Source organism: Thalassophryne amazonica, chromosome 10, assembly GCF_902500255.1.
Source record: "Thalassophryne amazonica chromosome 10, fThaAma1.1, whole genome shotgun sequence".
In the NCBI taxonomy this organism is placed as follows: domain Eukaryota; kingdom Metazoa; phylum Chordata; class Actinopteri; order Batrachoidiformes; family Batrachoididae; genus Thalassophryne; species Thalassophryne amazonica.
Window position 1 is genome coordinate 101170678 of NC_047112.1, and position 19183 is coordinate 101189860.

The 19183-nt window shown below is 40.8% G+C and overlaps 1 protein-coding gene across 1 annotated transcript in view; it reads right to left on the reverse strand.

Moving 5' to 3' along the window:
- The window catches only part of gabra5 (gamma-aminobutyric acid type A receptor subunit alpha5), a 77827-nt gene that overhangs the window by 18107 nt on the left and 40537 nt on the right, over positions 1-19183 (reverse strand). Inside the window, exon 6 of the mRNA XM_034180633.1 lies at positions 14105-14187. Within this exon, the coding sequence (XP_034036524.1) occupies positions 14105-14187 (83 nt within the window). The remainder of the gene's footprint in view (positions 1-14104; positions 14188-19183) is intronic.

A 19183-nucleotide genomic window follows, 5' to 3' on the forward strand; every position in this document is an offset into this window, starting at 1 on the left:
TCAGAAGATCCTTTGATACTGCTATAATGACTTGCCAAACAAATGATTACTTGGAGAGTTTCAAATGAAGAGTACCATTTGTATTCTGAAGGACCATCAGCTACAACATTTTGGCCATGTGGCACATTTTTCTTAGCATGACACAGCACACACAGGTGCCTCATATGATTGTGGAGAAGGGCAAGAGAACACCCACATTTCACCCAGTTTGATAGAAGGTTACTTTTGATGGGTGGGAGTAGAATGTTGTCTGTCTGGATGGATGCCATCTAGGAACCAAAGTGGTCCCATAGTAGTCCCAGTGTCACGTGGCACCAACTCACGTTCCCAGCCAAGACTTGATAAAGCTTTGTGTGAAGTGTGCTCTGAGAGGTTGCAAGATACATTTGTGTTCGTTTACAGAGCGAAAACTTTTTATTTAAATAAAAAGCTAAATACACAGTGCAAAAATACAAAGGACTGTGACTCCCTGATGGTACAAAGGCCACGTACACTAAATCTACCCCTGCCCCACTCTCTCGGTCCAATCTAATAGCATTGCTTTAATCCAGCAACTGTGGTGTTAGCAGACTTGACATCAATTTAGACTGACCTCAGTCAACCAGTCTGTGGATTATTGTTTCAAAAACACTGTGCATTGTCTCAAACAAGTGTTTGGACAACTGCGTGACAGTTGCTTGAACAGATTATGTTTTGATTCTCTCATATTACATTCAGATTATTTTCCTGTATTATTTTTCACACTGTGAGAGGATTGTTTAAAAAAAAAAGCTCCAACAAGGAGGATTTCATGTTTTTGTGATACCACAGTTTGTGTGTCTGAATTATTCATTCTGCATATCATTATCAATGTAGGTTTTGGACAGTTATTATTATTGCCTCATTTTGTAGAGATTTACAGTCAGATGTACTTCCATATCCGGTTGCATTTTAACCCATTCTGTGGGTTTCAGGAATATCCACACATATTCCTGAAACGTTTGTAATCATCCATGATGAAAAAAAATTGTAGTGCAGCAGATAACAGAATATTTACAGAGAAATCTTTCAAATGGTGAAACAAGCACCAAATTTGTCATAAATACTCCTCAGACATTACTCTTCTGAAAAAAAAAAAAAAACGATTGGCAACTTAAATTTTCAATAGGAAGCCAGGTAAGGTTCAATTGAAGAATTACACAGGGGTCAAAATTAAAAGATGCTCTAATCATATTGAAAACTACATCACTGTATTTGTCTGATCATAAATGTTCCAAAAAGGTATAGTTTGGACTATCTATGAATAAATGTTGTGGAGTTTTGGGTTAAAAACAGCAAGAATGGTGACAAAGATCAATTTCAGTTTGTACAGGGGTCAAAAGATAAAGTTGCTCCAATTTTGGTCAAAAGTGGTGCAAATTATTGGTTGAGCTAATGTGATTCATAAATGGAATACTTTTGTTTGTGTTGAATGCTTGATCTGCAAAGTAAAGGCCAAACAATTTCGACGTCCACTGGATTCTATGACATGTGACATATGTTACCCAGTAACATGATAACTAAGTATGACTGGGGATGGATATTATCGATTCTGGTTAGCGATGCGATTCTTTATCGATTCCCTTATCAATACCTCCTGTGAATTTTCTGTGTACTAAAAGTAGGCTTTACGAGTTTTCTATGTCTAACAGGCTTTGTAGTCAGAGATGGCTGGACACAATTTCAAGACTCAGACGACAAGCTCTTAGGGTTAAGACACTTTACTGTGGTCATCAGCAGGGTCCGGTACACAAAAAGGCAGTTCAAAATCAGCAAACAAACCAAGTTCATCAGGCAAAAAGGTATGGTCAATGAAACAGGCAGATGGTCAAAAAAACACAAGGAAGCAGGCACGATGAGAAATCACAAGTAACAGAGCTGGAAGCAAAGGCACAAAGCGCATCGATCTGGCAGCGGAAAGGTGCACCAGTTGAGGCTTAAATACACCCAGGTGATGAGCTACAAATAAGAAGCAGATGTATGAGAAAGAACCAGAATGAGGGTGTGGTCAGACAGAGAGATGGCCACCACCATCAGGAGACAGACAAGAGAGATAGAGACAGAAAACCCCAAGCAGGAAAAAAGGACCAACAAGAAAATTCACCACAGAGAAAACAATGCAAGCTAAATACAAAAATAACAAACACAATCCAAATATCCAAACCCTGACAATGTCAACAACATTTTATTGAGTGTTAAAGTAAATAAATATGAAATTGGTTACTGGATGTTAGATCTCTGGACATAAATAAAAATCTGCACATGGTCACTGGATCCTTGATCACTGGACATAAATAAAAATAAATCTGAACATGGTCACTGGATCCTAGATCTCTGGACATGAATAAAATCTGTACATGGTCACTGAATCAATGAGTATTACTGAGACAAATTTAACTCCATAGCCTCTGTGGATGCATCATCTTGGGTGGGGGGGCGGGTTTGGCCGATTGTAGTTTGTTGTCTATATTACAACGTTTGGAAAGAATTGTCATTTGATTTGAAACGGCAGTTCGCTTTCAAGTGATTATTTCTGACCGGAATCTATCTTCCAATGTTTGAAGCCATGCGGTTAGTCCCACAAATGGTATTATTATTATTATTATTATTATTATTGTTGGTAGTAGTAGTAGTAATATTTCCTTTACCTGAGGGACAGTAACTTCAGTTTATGAACCTGCGAAGTAGGTCCAGCTCATGCCAGAGAACCATCATGCATGATGCCCCACGAAAGGTTAATGAGGAATGAATAAAAACTCCGGTGTGGAACGGAGGACAATTCTCATTTCTTGCAACAAGACAAGAGTTCCAGTTAGTGACTTTAATGTCAATTCAATTGACATCTTTAAATGGCTTTTTTTTGGGGGGGGGGGGGGGGGGGATTAACAAACTGCAGATCTGCTGCTTCTGCAAAACAGCAAAGGAGAGAAGCAGCGCATCGCAGTGCTGCTTCGCTGCTTCAAGCAGTGGAGCAGCACTGCGACCAGTGTCAAGAAATGATCATTTTCCCGATACACATCCTCAAAACAATGGCTGCTCCGGCGTCATGTGAACTGCAGAACTGGTTATATTATGGACCGTAGATGATGGAATCCCTAAATTCCTTGCAATTGAACATAAACATGGTTCTTAACCCCTTTTGCCCCACTGGTAACAACTGTTGCCAAAGTGTGTCATTGTCATTTTCTACTCACAATAAAAAATCTCAAAGGTACTAATGCAACTTTTTCCACTTATAAAAAAAAATCTGGGCATAAACGGGTTAAGATATAATTCATCAGCATTAAATCAACAGGAAAGCAAAGCAAATACTAAGGTGATTGCTGACCACTATCCCTAAGCTTCACTAACAGATCCAGAATTTACAACCCCAATTCTGATGAAGTTGGGACATTGTGTGAAATGTAAATAAACACAGAATACGATTTGCAAATCCTCTTCAACTGATATTCAATTGAATACACCACAAAGACAAGATATTTAATGTTCAAACTAATATACTTTTTTGTTTTTGTGCAAATATTTCCTCATTTTGAAATGGGGTTGCCTGCAACACATTTCAAAAAAGCTGGGACAGGGGCAACAAAAGACTGGGAAAGTTGATGAATGCTCAATGAATACCTGTTTTGAGGTGACCAGGACAAACCAATTAACCTTAATTCCACAGGTTAATTGGAAACAGGTGAGTGTCATGATTGGGTATGAAAGGAGCATCCCCAAAAGGCTCAGCTGTTCACAAGCAAAGATGGGCCAAGGATCACCACTTTGTGAAAAAACTGCATGAAAAAATAGTCCAACAGTTTCAGGGTAGTTTTTCCAACTGACTAATTCTGCTCGTTTTCGCTCTGTCCGACACGCAGATGGCATCACGTGCAGAATTGATGGCTACAGACCGCAGGGTGCCGAAATGACGATGAGATGCCATGCCTGAACATGATGCAGCATTCTGCAGTCTGCATTTGGAATGGACATTGCCAATGGAATAGGCCCACTGATGGCACTGCCTTCAATAACTCCAGGGCGCCAGACTGACCACAGGATGCCCTGCCTGTTGCTCTAATGACTGGAGGCTGTGAAACCCCATGTGTTGTGGAATTGGATGCACTAAGATTAAAGACCCAAAATACACTACTTTTTAATTTCAATTAAAGACTTTTTGTTGATCTTCTGTTTTTGTTTTCCGTTTCTTGTGTTTATAAAATTTGTAAATTTGTAAAAACCTTGTAGCTGTTAGAATGGCCTAAGTCTGGTCTGCTTGTGGTTTCTTCCTCAATATCATCAGAAGTAGTTTTTCCTTACAACTGTTGCCTGTGTACTTGGTCAGGGTGGTTGGTAAGGTTAGATCTTACTCGTGTGAAGCACATTGAGGCAGCATTATTATGATTTGGTACTATACAAATAATGTCCATACAAATACAAATGGCAATACAAATAAGGCCAGGGTTGCACTAGACTCCCCTGAAATCTGATTGGACACAGATGATTGACATGTCACAGCACCGCACGTCTGGTTGAAAAGAGCTGCATTTTGAAATCATTGAGTCACATTGACTGCTAGGTTCCTCCTGTCCAGTAGTTGGTACTGTGTACCACAAAAGGTTCTAATCCACCTTAATAGAAGAAGAAAAGTGTGTGCTTCAGATTTGAACTGAACACATCGTTTAAACCGTGGGTTAATAATGACACCAAAGTTATATTGGTGAGTAAATAGCCATATTTTATGCTAGAAATGACGTCCAGGTTGTTAAAAGTGACATTCCTTTAATTTGGGTTGCCTTACATATGCGTTTGTCTCCAGTGATTTTTAAACGAGCAGGCATTTGAATTTGAAGAAGATAATTTTAGAAATTTTTATTCTTTGTATTTTTTGTATTTCTTGTATTTGAAATGGCATAAACAAATTAAATGTGTGAAATACCAAGTGTTCCAATACTTTTGGACAGCACTGTATCCTAACCTTATGATTAGTGCAAAATGAGTGTGGTATTATTACTGTTTTGTTTAAGAATGTTTCACACTTTCTGTGAAATCATAGTCATATTGTATATCATATTGATATGACAATACTGAGATATGATAATTTGGCCATATTGTACAGCCCTGCTGTCAACTAGCTGAAAAGTTTGAATATTAATTTACATCTACATTAAAAAAAAAAGATTAAAGTGGCAGGGGGTTAAGAGGGCTGCCATTAGGGGGGCGGGGCTCTGGGGGGTGGAGCTCCCCAGAAGCTGAAAGGTAAAATAAGGAAAAATGTTTAAAAAGGTGGGCGGTCTTGGGGGGACCCCCAGAAGCTGAAAGGTTTTAGCCATGCTCATGTTCCCAAGAACCGTTTTACTGAAAAAAAAGTCTGAAGGGCCTAATATCTATATGTTAACACCAAAGTAATATGATCAAATTTCCTAATTCCAGGCAATGCTGGAAGAGCAGTATTCTGAATCATTTGAAGACTTGGAATACCTTCAAGAGACGCCAGAAAACAAAGCATTACTGTAATCAATTCTAGATAACACAAAAGCATGAATCTAAACCTCACTATTGCCCAAAGTCAAAACAGTTCTAATTTGTGCAGTGCTTTGCAGCTCAAAAAGGTTGTCCTGGTCACCTCAAAACAGAGATGATACAAAGATTCTTAACTGTACGGCACGATACAGTCACACAATCATGTAGGTATCTGACCCTCGTACAGAGTCTGTCTGAACTTCTCTGGGGCCCGAAGCAAAATTCTGAGAAGGGGCCTTTCGACTTGAATCATGTCAATCATTTACCATTCACACACTATCAGCAGATAACCTGGTGCTGTCGCTACAATCTGCCTTCCTTTAAAAAGATAATTTCTTCTGTCAGTCTTAGAATAAATAGATGTGTACAGAACCGAATTATGTACAGTATAAACAGTTGGGTCAGGTTTTATTTATGTTTTTACAATACTACTGGTGCTGAACTGATACTTTGAAAATTGTGCCAGAACTGATAGTTAAAAAAAAATTACAACACGTAGGTTGACGACATTAAAATGGGCTTGTATTGCAAATGCAAATTTGAATGTCAAATTGAACAATAAGGGCATTTTTACACATAAAAATCCAGACCAAGATCTGAATCAAGGTTCATGTTTCTATATGTGTTGTATGGCTGGGGGGCCTGGCTGCCTTTTTGTTTCTGTCTTTTGTTTTTCCTTCCAGGTGGCTTGCATTTGGAACTGAGTGGCTGTGTTGCTGAGTTTATCAGGACCTCACCCTGATCACCTGAGGCTGATCACCTGCAGCTCATCAGGACTCACAGCTGTGGTGCATCTGCATGGATTGGAACATGGTGGCATTTAAGACTGGAGTGCACAGTGTGTATTTGCCAGAGACTCGACCTTGTGACCAGACGGGTGAGATCGTCGTCTCGGGAGCCATCTCATCATCAGTGGATGCAGAGAACGTCCAGGTTTGATGCACGGTCTGTGAAAGAGGAGGGGGTGAGGTCTCACGCTCGTCAGCACACTTCCTGAGGTACGTTAGATTTTGTGACTAACATTTATACAGTCAGTAAATGTGGTGTCCCTCACACCTTTTTATATTGAGCTGTACGTTAGTCATGTATCGGCTTCCACTGCAGTGGAGTTTTGTGAACTGGATGTTCCATGCCTGCAGGTTGGGAAGCTGATTAGTAATCAAGCCAGGAAGTGTTTGCTGTTTGTACACCTTTAAGTGTTCTCTCTGTGTGTAGAGTGTGGACTCACATAATGGTTCCTTCTTTCACAGACTCGGTTTGTTGCGGCCACCTGGGGGGTGTCGGCGGGGTCCTTGGGTCCGAACAGCTTCTGGCTCCGGACCGTTAGCGCTGCTGGGAGCGCACCACGCCAGACCGCACTTTGTTTTTTATGTATTAAATTCAGTTAGCCTTTGTACCGTGCTCTGCTTATTTCATACTGGGTCCTTCAAACGCTGGTCGGTTCTCCGAGCTGCGTCCGACACATAACAATATGTTTGGTATGATTGGTTTGGTGTCCCATCGCAATGCTGGCATCCAACTAAAGAAGCTTTCATGAAGTACATACATTCTGACATCATCATCTGGTAGACCGCATGTCCTCATATTGACATTGATTGGTTTGTAGATGTACGTGCACCTGATATCAATTTAGCGTATAGTTCCATTTGAACATACACAAAAAGTTACGTTTGAATAGAGGAAAATGAATAAAGGGATTCCTTTGATTGCAAGTACATTATTACTGTGAAGGTATTTTTACCAGCACCACGCTCTGGCACTTGATGTCAAAAGTAAAACAACAACAAAAAAAAATTAAACTATTAAAACCTGTCTCACAAAACACATTTCATTTTTAATTAAGTAAATTAAATCAATTATTGCCTGTTTCTTTTCTTTTCCTGTTTAATGGGTGATTAAACTGCTTGGGACTCTGGCGAGGGTGGTTGCATCTCCTCCTCTGTCCTTCTCTCTCCTCGATCTCTGCTCCAACCTTCAAAGTCCCTACTTCACCGGACTGTGAATTCTTCAAACTATATTGGATTAATCATAGAATTGATCAACTGGTCTCTGAACGCTATTGACACCAATTTTTCAACAAGGAAATCAGGGCTGGGGGACCCTGCATGCCCCCAGATGGAAACTACCCTGCAGACTATGTTCTCAATGCCTGGGAGAAGTGCCGTGTTGTGTGCTTGGTACCACTCTCTGTGGAGGACGTCAAAGATTTATTTATATTTGGTTTTATCATAGGAGGGCTGGTACCTATTGGTTTATGTGCTGCCCTAACCTACTGGAGAATTGGCAGGACGGCTACTACCAGAACCACGACCCCTCACCTGTCTGTCATGATGAATGAGTTGGACAAGGTGATACATTCTCAGACTACATTAACCCTTGAACTCAGACGTAAGTTGGATAACATCTTGGAGCAAATGTACGTCTTGCAAAGGAAGATGTCAGAGACCAGGAAATACTCATAAATTGGATTTGGTTGCTCAGAAGAGCAGCAAATGTGTTTTTTCTGCCCTAAACATGGCAGGCTTATCAGCTTCCGAAGGTCAAAACGCCCCGCTGTTTTCCTTCCTTCCTTTCTACAGCCTTGGTGAACCATTCGGCTGCCTTCTTATCTTCTGCACTCCACGACAGTCTGACGTTGTCATGAAAACTCCAGACATTATGCACACACTGACAGTAACTGATACGAACTCATTTCATCTGCACACATGATGCACGCCCCCACCCCATCCCTACAGCCCCCTCCCCGTTGCCTCTGCCCTCCAACTCCCCCACTCCCCCAAACTCGCGGCTGCGTAGAAGACACTGCTGCCCCCCTGCCCCCCACACACATTCACATTGCCTCAATTTGGATAACGGACTGTCTTGAAGTGTCGTGTACATAAACAATCAAATGTATATGTATGGGTGTTCTAATTGTGATGTGTGCCATTATTACGTTCAACTTGTAATACAGTAATTGTGGATTGTGTTTTTGTCTGAGGTGATTGGGTGGGAGAAATTTCGTTGCACTTGTTGTAATGACAATAAAATTATCTAAACTTCTAAACATCAATCTAAACATGATAACCTGCCTCAACTCCCTGTATTTTGTCCAAAAATCTGAACTATCCAAAAGGTGTTTACACTGCAAATGCACTGAACCATGTTTCCCCATCTCTCTTAATGTGACAAAATTTTGGTCCTTTGGTCTGGACCATGGTGAAGGGTAGCATTCACGCCTGCTGCTTTGGTTCAGATCAGACTTAAAACTCTGAGGGGCTGGACCAAAGAAGTTATGTGTGAAAACACCCTATGTGCATGCCCCACCCAGGAAAAATGCTGACTGCCGCTTTATCTGAATGTTTATGTGTCAACGGCAACTCCCTCGCTTATATAAATTAAAGGAGTGATAAGAATAAATAGCTGTTGTACTAGACAACATTACAACAGTACAGCAACAAAAATCAACCTCAGAGGTATGTATCAAGGCACCATGACACTTGCACAAGTATGATCCCCGCACTACCGTGCAATTCATTGTGCCAATGCATCCCACCAGTGTCCCACTTGATGCCACGCAATACAAAATAATCATTTCGTAGCCAATGCTGCATTTGCTCTCAGAACCTGGCTGATGAAACCATTCTCGCATTGCTCTCAGAATAGTAGAGAAATTATCTACAGCTGCAGGTTGTCTCATGTGCGTCATGCAGTGGTGAATGCATTTGGAATCTTGTCTCAAAAGTAATTATTTATAATATATATGTTGTAATGGACTGGTAAAACAGTTGCATTTTCATTCCTTCTTATGAGTTAGATAAAGTATCTGTAAAGTTATGTTTATTATAGATGTAACATCTCTTTATAATCTAATTTCAGATTCAGATGCCCTGTGTGCAATGACACACTTTGAAAAGTAGTGTTTTCAAATAGGTTGTCCAATGTTCACAACTAATTCATGCAAGTGGCAAGAAATTAATGCGTTACAGAAATTTTGAACATCTGAAAATTTTCTTTGCACACTGGCACACAGCTACACACAGATCACACACCATTTACAGCAGTTTATGACGGGTTTACTCATGGGAGTTCATGATTACATGCCAATGCGGGGATCAAATTTGTGCAAGTGTCAAGGTGCCTTAAATCTACCTAAAGGTACTAAATACAAAGAAAATAATAATGGGTCAAGAAGTGACCCCTGAAGAGTCCCATGCGTAACAGTAGATAATTCAGATGAATCATTTAAAATATATATAATAGGGTTGTCATGGGCAGCACGGTGGCTTAATGGTTAGCACTGTTGCCTCACAAAAAGAAAGTTGTAGGGTCGCTTCCCACCTGTGACCTTTCTGTGAGGAGTTTGCATGTTCTCCCTGTGTTTGCATGGGTTCCCTCCGGCTTCCTCACACATCCAAAGACATGCAGGTTTGGTGAATTGGTGACTCTAAATTGTCCGAGTGTGAATGTTTTTGTCTGTCTATATGCGGGCCTGTGATTGACATCCTGTCCAGGGTGTACCCTGACTCACAGCCCCCCCACCCCCAATCCCTGGGCCTTAATTGGTGTAAGTGGTTGTAGTAGAAAATGATTGATTGAATAATATATCATTGGTAAAATGTTTGTCTGTTTGTTCTCCTACTCCTGGGGTCCTTTGGTCAGTTTCAAGCAAAATTTATACGTAGGTGATGGTCAACCCAAGATTTGGTCATGGGTGGCACCTGGATGCCGGCCAACTCTGGCCGAAAGTGGGTTGAATGGCCACTTGCCCAGCATTCGCCATCATTCAGCTGCTGTTGTGTTGGGGAGGTGATGGTCTAGTGGTTTAGCGTTGGGCTTGAGACCAGAGGATCCTCAGTTAAAACCCCAGCCTGACCCAAAAACATCACTAAGAGCCCTTGGGCAAGGTTCCTAATCCCCTAGTTGTTCCCGGTGTGTACTGACCGCCTCGCATGGCAGCACCCTGATATCGGTGTGTGAGTGTGTTTGTGTGAATGGGTGAATGTGAGGCATAATTGTAAAGTGCTTTGAGCGTCTGATGCAGATGGATAAGCGCTATATAAATGCAGTCCATTTAAGGCTGCCTCGATTTCATGCAGCCCCTCGGCCGCAGCACGATATGTCTGACCTGCATTCGACATGCCGTGCAAATGTTGTGAGCATGATCAGATGGCAGTGCGACCTCATCATGACCGCCATTCGAATGGGTTTCCAGTGCGAGCAACACGTGAATGTAGAGTGAATATGTGCTGCGGCTGAACAGTTGTGGCAACTGCTGTACGAGGCATTCGAGGCGGCTCCAAAATTTCATTATTGACATTCGAATCCTCCTTCGTGCGCCATTCGTTCTCAACCGTGTTGTGAAGGGGCCCTTAAGGTTGGTCTACAATTTGAGGAATATAGACTGCTTTCCATTTGTTCTGTTACACACACAAGTCACTGTTTATTATTTTTCTTATAGCTGTAGCTTGATTTTAGATCTGTTGTAGATATATATTGTGTGTGTGTGTGTGAGGAGGAGCAGACATTTCATTTTCTAAATGGCACAATTCTGTGTGTTTTCAGAGGCATTTTCCTGCTATAAACATCCTTTAGTCCTGACACAGCTTGTGTGAGACCTCTGCGGCATATGTAACCAAAATGTTGCCAAACTTATAATTTTACTTCACTTGATTAAAAGTGTCCTCCACCTCATCTCCTGCTCAAAATCTACCAAAAATAAGATAAATTGCCATTGATGGTCCAACTGTCTAATAGAAAGATATCGTTGTAAAACAAATACAGTCTCTTAACTATAAATTACATTTTTCCCAAAACTGCAGGTTGTTTGAATGGCGCCATAGGGAAAAAAACAAAACAACTATATACTGTCTACATCTAATCTTGAATAATGTTCTGACATTTCCACAGGTTGTTTAAATATCAGAGTTCATTCCATGAGAAGTGATTGGCACAGCAGCATAGGATTGCTCTGAAAGCCTTGAGCTCATCACTAAGTGCTGCCCGTTAGGTCAAAGCATTAACTCAGGTTAACACAAAATGTTGTTCCATGGAAACGTTTATGGCTTATACACAAATGTAAGCTGTGTTTTCACTGTCACAGTGCATTTAAAATGGTTTAGGGCCCCTTCACACATAGTGCGAATAAAGTACAACTCAGGGCGACTCACAGTGAAACAGCTTGCATGATCAAACCACGAAACATCACGCCGACGGACAGGCGTGCACAATGTCGGTGCAACGGTTCATGCACATGGGAACACACTGCCAGCAGCTACACTACATGGTTACACATCACACAGCTGCTGAAAATAAAAAAAATAAAAATTACAAGCCACCCATGGGACTCGAACCCGCGCCTTCCAAAAACTCTGATTGCTAGTCAGAAACTTTACCACTGAGCTACAGTTGCTGTCCTGTGAAAGCTGCAGGAACCTGCTTGATATAAGGAAGGAGATGGACATATTTAAAATGAAATAAACCCACACACCATATAAAAACACTGCAATTATGAAGCTGCCAATACAAATATGATCCGTCTGTTCCTCTGTAGATGACTCATGGTCACAGACATACAGTCATGAAAAGACATGAATGAGAAGCACTTCGCTCTTCTCATGTCCACATCTGCTGGTCCGGTGCGCCCGCACCTGTTCTGCCCGACATGCATGTCTAGAGCATGGTGTGCCACAGCACAGACACCATGTCATGTGGAACAGAGCTCACATGGGTGAAGTGACAGTCATATCACCCACTGCGTGTTATGATCTGATGGTCCGAATCAACCTGGGGGTAGCCTGTCAATGTGCATGCACGGGCGCTCGCTGCAGCCCATCCCCACAGCAATATATATTTTTTTATGTCCATGTGATGACAGCAAGCAGACACACGTGCATCACACTGGGCAGTTGTTAGTTCATGTCCGTCCAAACACAGTACGTGTTGCACAGCTGGGATGTCCAGAACGGCAGATCTCCACAGCTGCTTCTGTCGGCAGCCACAGTTTAGCACACACACCAAAACCACAGTCGTGGGGCACTTAGACAAATTTCACTGTCAGCACGACAATGATCATCTGCTGACTGTTGTCATGTTAATAGTACGAATGACCACACATTTTATAAGTGCCATGCAAGCAGTGTTAGATGTTTGTGCGTGTCACCTGGAATTTGGCTGACACCTGCCACAACAGGGATCGTTGGGCTCGCACAGCGCACACTCTGTCTTTCAGCCACTGGTGTGTGCAAATAGTTGTAGCAACAGGTGTACGAAGCATTGGAGGCAACTATGATTTTACACCTTTTGCACACGATGCCTGCTTCATGCTCACTTTATGCGCAAATCGACCAAATCTGCACTTTGTGTGAAGGGGCCCTTACGGTCATCACAGTAATTCTAATTCTTGGCTTACCTTTGTCAGGGGGTGTGTTTGATCTGCTTTTATTTCTTTACTTTGATCTGTTTGTCTGTTGGTTGCCTTCCCATTTGTTTATTTTCTTGTTGGACTTTTTCCTGCTTGGGTCTTTCTGTCTGTCTTGGTGGTGGGCGTTTCTCTCTCTCTCTCCCTCCCTGGTCACGCCCTCTTTCTGGTACTTTCCACACTCACTTGCTCTCAATTTGTACCTTATTACTTGGGTGTATATATACTGCTCATTTTGCTTTGTCTCTTTGCCAGATTGATGCACCCTGTACCTTCTTTCCAGCTCTCAGTTTTGTATTCCATAGTCCTGCCTGCCTCATGTTGTTCTCGACCTCCTGCCCGTTTTTTCCAACCTCGCTTAAGCCTGATGATTATTGTACTGCTGCTGTTTTTTTGGACTGCCTTCCCGTATACTGACCATTTCTTACCACATCGCTAAAGTTTTTCTACCAGAGCTGTTTGTGTGAGCCTTGCATTTGTGTCCTAACCAACCTGCCTGTCAACCTTTAATTTATTTATGGCGCTGATGAGGTGTGCAAGACTGCAGCTTTTGCTTCAATGCTTGATACAAGAAATATGTTTTGATATCTCAAAAACATGATGTGATTGGCAAAAACTAATACCAAATTCAGATTCAGCGCCCAAGATTACCCAAAATCTGTTGAGAAACTCCATGCAAGAAAAATCGTGTTGACCAGTGTAATCCATCTAGACCTTTTGGTTGTTGACATATTTTTTTTAAAGGAGTTTTGGACCATGTTTTCTTTGACCTTAGGGTTTGACCTTTAACCATATTATAACAGTCTAATGATCCATTTCTGCTTCTTGGTTGTTGAGAAGTACATAAAAAGAGTGTATGTGCCTGAATGCAAAAGTTGCAAGTACAAGCACAGACAAGCACATGTACCCCTTTTAAAAATAGCTGAAGCAGTATACAGCTGAACAAGCCTGACATGATGATTAATGGTTTAATCAGGAGTGGAGTGTCCCTGCTTTACACCTGAGGGGCTCCGTGCTGTCAAACAAAGCCAGGTTCATCTGGATCCTGTGTCAAACCTACACACCATGTCTCTGACTGGTGACTTCACCTTTTAGACTCTATGTGTCAGAGAAAACATTTATATTCTACCTTTTCCTGCATTATTTAATGCCATTATGCAGCATGTGCATGATGTGTTTACTCACAGCTCCCAAATTTCAGAGGACACGCGTGAGCATCCATGGGGAAATCCTCCAGATGCATCGGGCATTCAGCTGATATCGTCAGTCTGAAAGAGGAAATTATCCATCAGATACTGACTGTGCAAAGCAATAATTCATGCTCATACAGGAAAATGTCATTTTTATAGCACAGGGCAACAAGTAACTACGTGGAGCTAAAAAAAAAGAAAAGAGAATTCATCTTCTAGGTCAAAGCAAATATACTACAGTGACCATTGAACTGCAGGATGAGCCAATGCTGCCCTCTGCTGGCATATTTATTGTAGCTATGGCTGCTATCACTATGGCTGAATTCCATTTCTACGCCACAGCTCTTCCCTTTTAGCCCTAACCTTGCTTTTTGTGCATTCTTGACACATGAATGAGAAGCACTAATAAATGAAGAAAATTAATAACCCATATTAGTACACAACAACATCAGCAGTAATTCCACTTTGTTTTGTTTAATAAATGAATGAGATATTTATTACAGCCAGCCGTGGCCTTAGTGACGACCAGGATGCTACGATTAGTAACAAGGTTTACTACTTTACATGTGCATGTCTGAACAGGTCCATTCATCTCCCACTGTGGCATCATTCTTATTTAAACTAACGTATACAAGAAGAACTGCAAATTATTCCATTAATTAAAATATACCAACATGGCCCTGAATATTAGGTTCACTGATCCTCATCTGTGTCTTACCTAACTATTTGTCACAATTGTTATATTGTATGAATCCAAATTATTATCACAGTGTGAGGAAGACCATTCCAGAGTTTTGGTGCGACTCTTGAAACAATTGATCCCCACATGTTTTAAAACCAGACCATTAGAAACCTCTGACCTGATGACCTAAGGGCCTAGGAAGAAGAACAAGGTTTCAGCAGGTTGATGATGTAATGGAGAGCTTGTCCACGTTGGGCTCTAAAAGAGTGTTGTGATCCATATTACTGTAACAGCCACTGAACGATACCTTGTATCAAACACCTGCCTTTCCTGTGAGATATTTTCTTGGTCCAGTAGTTTGGGCAGTGCACAGTACTAGTTGTGCAAATAACTACTAGGTTTGCAACAGTTTTAACTTTGGTGGATCAATAGTAATTGTTGACATGCACCCACATCCATTTCCTCCAACTTCCTTTGTTAAGACGATGGCACAGCCCTGAAATCAGAGTAATGTCAGCATGCAGGAATGGGTTGGCTCTATCTGGGACAGCATTAGTGTCTCTGCATTAAAACAAATGGCCTGACTGGAAAATCACTAAGGACCCTTGGGCAAGGTCTTTAATCCCCTATTGCTCCCGGTGTGAAGTGAGCACCTTGTATGGCAGCACCCTGACATTTGGGGTGAATGTGAGGCATTATTTCTAAAGCACTTTGAGCATCTGATGCAGATGGAAAAGTGCTATATAAATGCAGTCCAAATAAATGCAGTCCAATATTAACCAAGTTCAACTGAGCAGAGTAGAGTAGCAGCCATATCTGCATTAGGAACCAGCACAGGGTCCTTGATTTCCACCTATTGGGCCTCATATATCAACGTTGCGCACTTGTGGCGTAAATTTACGGTGTAAATTTGAAGTACACCAAAGTTGCCGTGACATGTATCAAGCAGTGCGCACCTGCCCATTTCCGGCGTACGCCTGACGTGACCTTGATAAATGCGGCGGGGGAAAACAATCGTAATTATAATAAACACGCCCATAAATATTCAGACTCCGCTTCAGACACACCCTCATTTTACGACATGGAAGCCAGGAAGACGGCAAAGAAAAAGAACTCCACCAATCATGACGCGTGCCAATAGAGTGTCAAAAGTGGCCGTCGCATCAATTGTTATGTAGTTTAATCAAAAAAGTGTTACAGTGGTCCCTTGTTTATCGTGGGAGTTACGTTCTAAAAATAGTCCGCAAAAAGCGAAGTCCGTGACTTAGTCAGTGTTATTTTTTTTACAATTATTATAGACGTTTTAAAGCTGTAAAAACCATGTAAAACCACTTTCTCAATCAGGCATGAACATTTTCTCACTTTTCTCTCGTGTGTAAACACTCTCAAAGTTCAAACCTTAGTAGAAAAATAAGACCAAACTGTTTTCAGGCCCAAACATTTGTTTGAGAAATAAAAATAGAACGTTTTCCTATAAATAATTATGATGGCTTTTAGAACTAACAAATTTAATTTTAACGATCAACATACAAGGTTGGACACATAAGAAATTATTAATAGTGACTCACCAGTATTTCACAGATCGCGCCTCTGCATCCTGACGCCGCGCCTTTTTCCACTCACACCTCGCTGCAGGTGTCTCTTTCCGAGTGACAAACACAGTTACGAGTAGTTGTTGGCGCTCTTTTTTCTTCTGGGCGAGAAGATTCTTATAAACAGACACGCAGAACACAGAACACTGTAAAAAAAAAGAAAAAAAAAAAGGCATGCAAAATTGGACTAAAAACTCCGCGAAACGGCGAGGTGAACCGCGTTAATAGCGAGGGACCACTGTATTCTCTTTTCACATCAATAATTCTTGACGTGGATATTTGCTCGCTCAATTAATAAGACACGTCTAATTTTTCAGATTTCTTTATTCTTAAAATGTATTTATTTTATTGTGACAAACGAATGGAGACGACAAAACCTGATTGCAGCACGGGCGAAGGGAATGACAACACTACAGTTGTAATTATAAATTTCATTGTCTAAAACGATCACACCACATAAAGATAAGCTCAGCGCTGCTCTGGCTCCAGGCTGTGGAGAAAAAGGCGAGCAGCGCTTTCTCTGCGGTCAGCGCTGTGACCACGGATCGTGCTCGATAGACCAACAATCCTGCAAAAGCGGGATTTGTATTTTTTATGTAGTATAATCAGGAAAGTGTTATTTATGTAACATATGCATTGATTTGTATAATGGCACTGTTTATCATGTTGATCAGATTCATTTTTATGTGGATTCCAGCGCTGGTTCATTTTGGTGTATAATTTACGCCACCTCTCGACCTGGTGTATATTTTCAACGCAGCGTACGCCAACGACTACATCGATAAATGCCAAGTAGCGCAGCCGTTTTGGCGTACACCCCATATACGCTCAAATATCGCCGTACGCACGTTGATACATGAGGCCCATTAAGAGGACTTGGAATGCATTTTATCACAGGTAATACTTTTTAAAAATGTATTAAATAGCAGAGGTAATAATAGCAATGTAATAAATGCGTTTGTGAATATGTTTTAATATATGTTTGGATTTGTGGGTTTATATGACAGTAAGAAGAATAAAAAAAAAAAACAGCACTATCTGGGGAAGGGTATTAATATTCTGAGGAAAGGGTCAGATAATAAATTTACCAGAAAACAGTTGGGAAACATCTGTGCCAGATAATGTCTCAAAACCCAATGTGTCCAAAAACATTACGAAAGCACAGGACTTTGGTCGTTCAGCTGTATGCACATTTATAATCACAGTAAATACAGCCAAAGCGGTGAAATGCAGAAGTGAAAGTGTTGTGACATCATGTTAACTTGGAGGATAATGTGTGATGCACATTAAAGGATACTGTAGTATCCAGCTTGTTCAATACACTTTATTTTCTTAACTTCAAAGGTTCTGAATTAGACTGTATCAAATGTCAGTGGATGTATACCAGATTTTTCAGAATATAAATCACACAGAACGTCCTTTTCTGTATTATCAGCTTGTTAATTTGGGATTTTTGTGCATTGCTGTAGTGTACTTTCTATTATTGGCATTCCTTCTTTTATTATTGGAGTTTATTTTCTTTGGTACTTTGATTCCTGGGAAAGCCCGATATAAATAATAATAAATAATATTAATAACAATAATAATGATGATGCATGATTTATTTTACTTTTTTCTCTTTTAGTTTTTGGCATATAAGTCACACCACAGTATAATTCGCAGCCTCCCCCCAAAAGTGACATACTCTGGAAAATACACTATGTTTGCGTTTGCCTAGTTCGGCACTTTTGACTTAAGTTACAGTTTAATGAACTAATTGCTAGCCAGCAAGCTAGCACTGGCTAATCAATACTAGATAAGGACCCCATGTTAGGTCAGGACAGTTGTCATTGTTCAATTTGCACTCTGGAGGTAAACACTCATAAAGTCTTCCAAATACTCTTTTGTTCTCTTGTCATCCATAATGCAACATATCACTATGCAAAAGTGCATGTGGACAAAATTGTTACAAGAGTTACAGTTTGGCTCTAGGTGCTTTACTCAGAGTTATTGCTGTTCTTTTACTAGGGGAGCTACGACCACTACCTTTGCACCCCCCTCCCCCTAGGACTAAACCAAACCAACTTTTTTAGGTTCCTTAGATGATGACAGAGATTCAATGATAAGGGCCTATTGGCGGCCATTCTGGACGCCATTTTGAATCTTAAATCCATGAATGAATTTAGTTTAGGCACACCTGCAATGGTCTTCCCATTGAATCTCTGTGATATTTAAGTTGTTCATATGTTGTTTAAACACGTTTTAGTGAAAAACCCTATTTTGGCAGCCATCTTGGATGCCATCACGGATAACTGCCTTCCGGACAGTTTTTATTTTTGGGAACATCCTGATTGTGTTTTGGAGTCATCTAAGGAACCTAAAAATGTTGGTTTGGTTTAGTCCTGGGGGGGGGGGTTGCAAAGGTAGTGGTCGTAGCTCCTCTAGTACTTCCTAGAGGATTCGTGCAACAATTGCGCAAAACTAAAATGGTTGCTAGCTGCCAATTGCCTTGGTGACACCTGCTATGCTTTGGCATATTTCTGAAAGATCTGAATGCATGCAAAATAAATTTAAGTTACCCTTTAGGAAACAAAACTGCAAAGTCATTGTAAAATTCACATTTTACATTGTACATATTATAGAAACATGTTAGAATGATGCTTAAGAAGGAAGCGACAGGTCTATTTTATCATGCACTGGTGCACATAGTGTGATATATTTTAAGTTTTATGGCTACACTTCAATCAAGCTGTGATTCAGTTTACATTCAACACAGATTTGATGCCATTTGATATTTTAATTTTTGATGAAGTTATGTTAG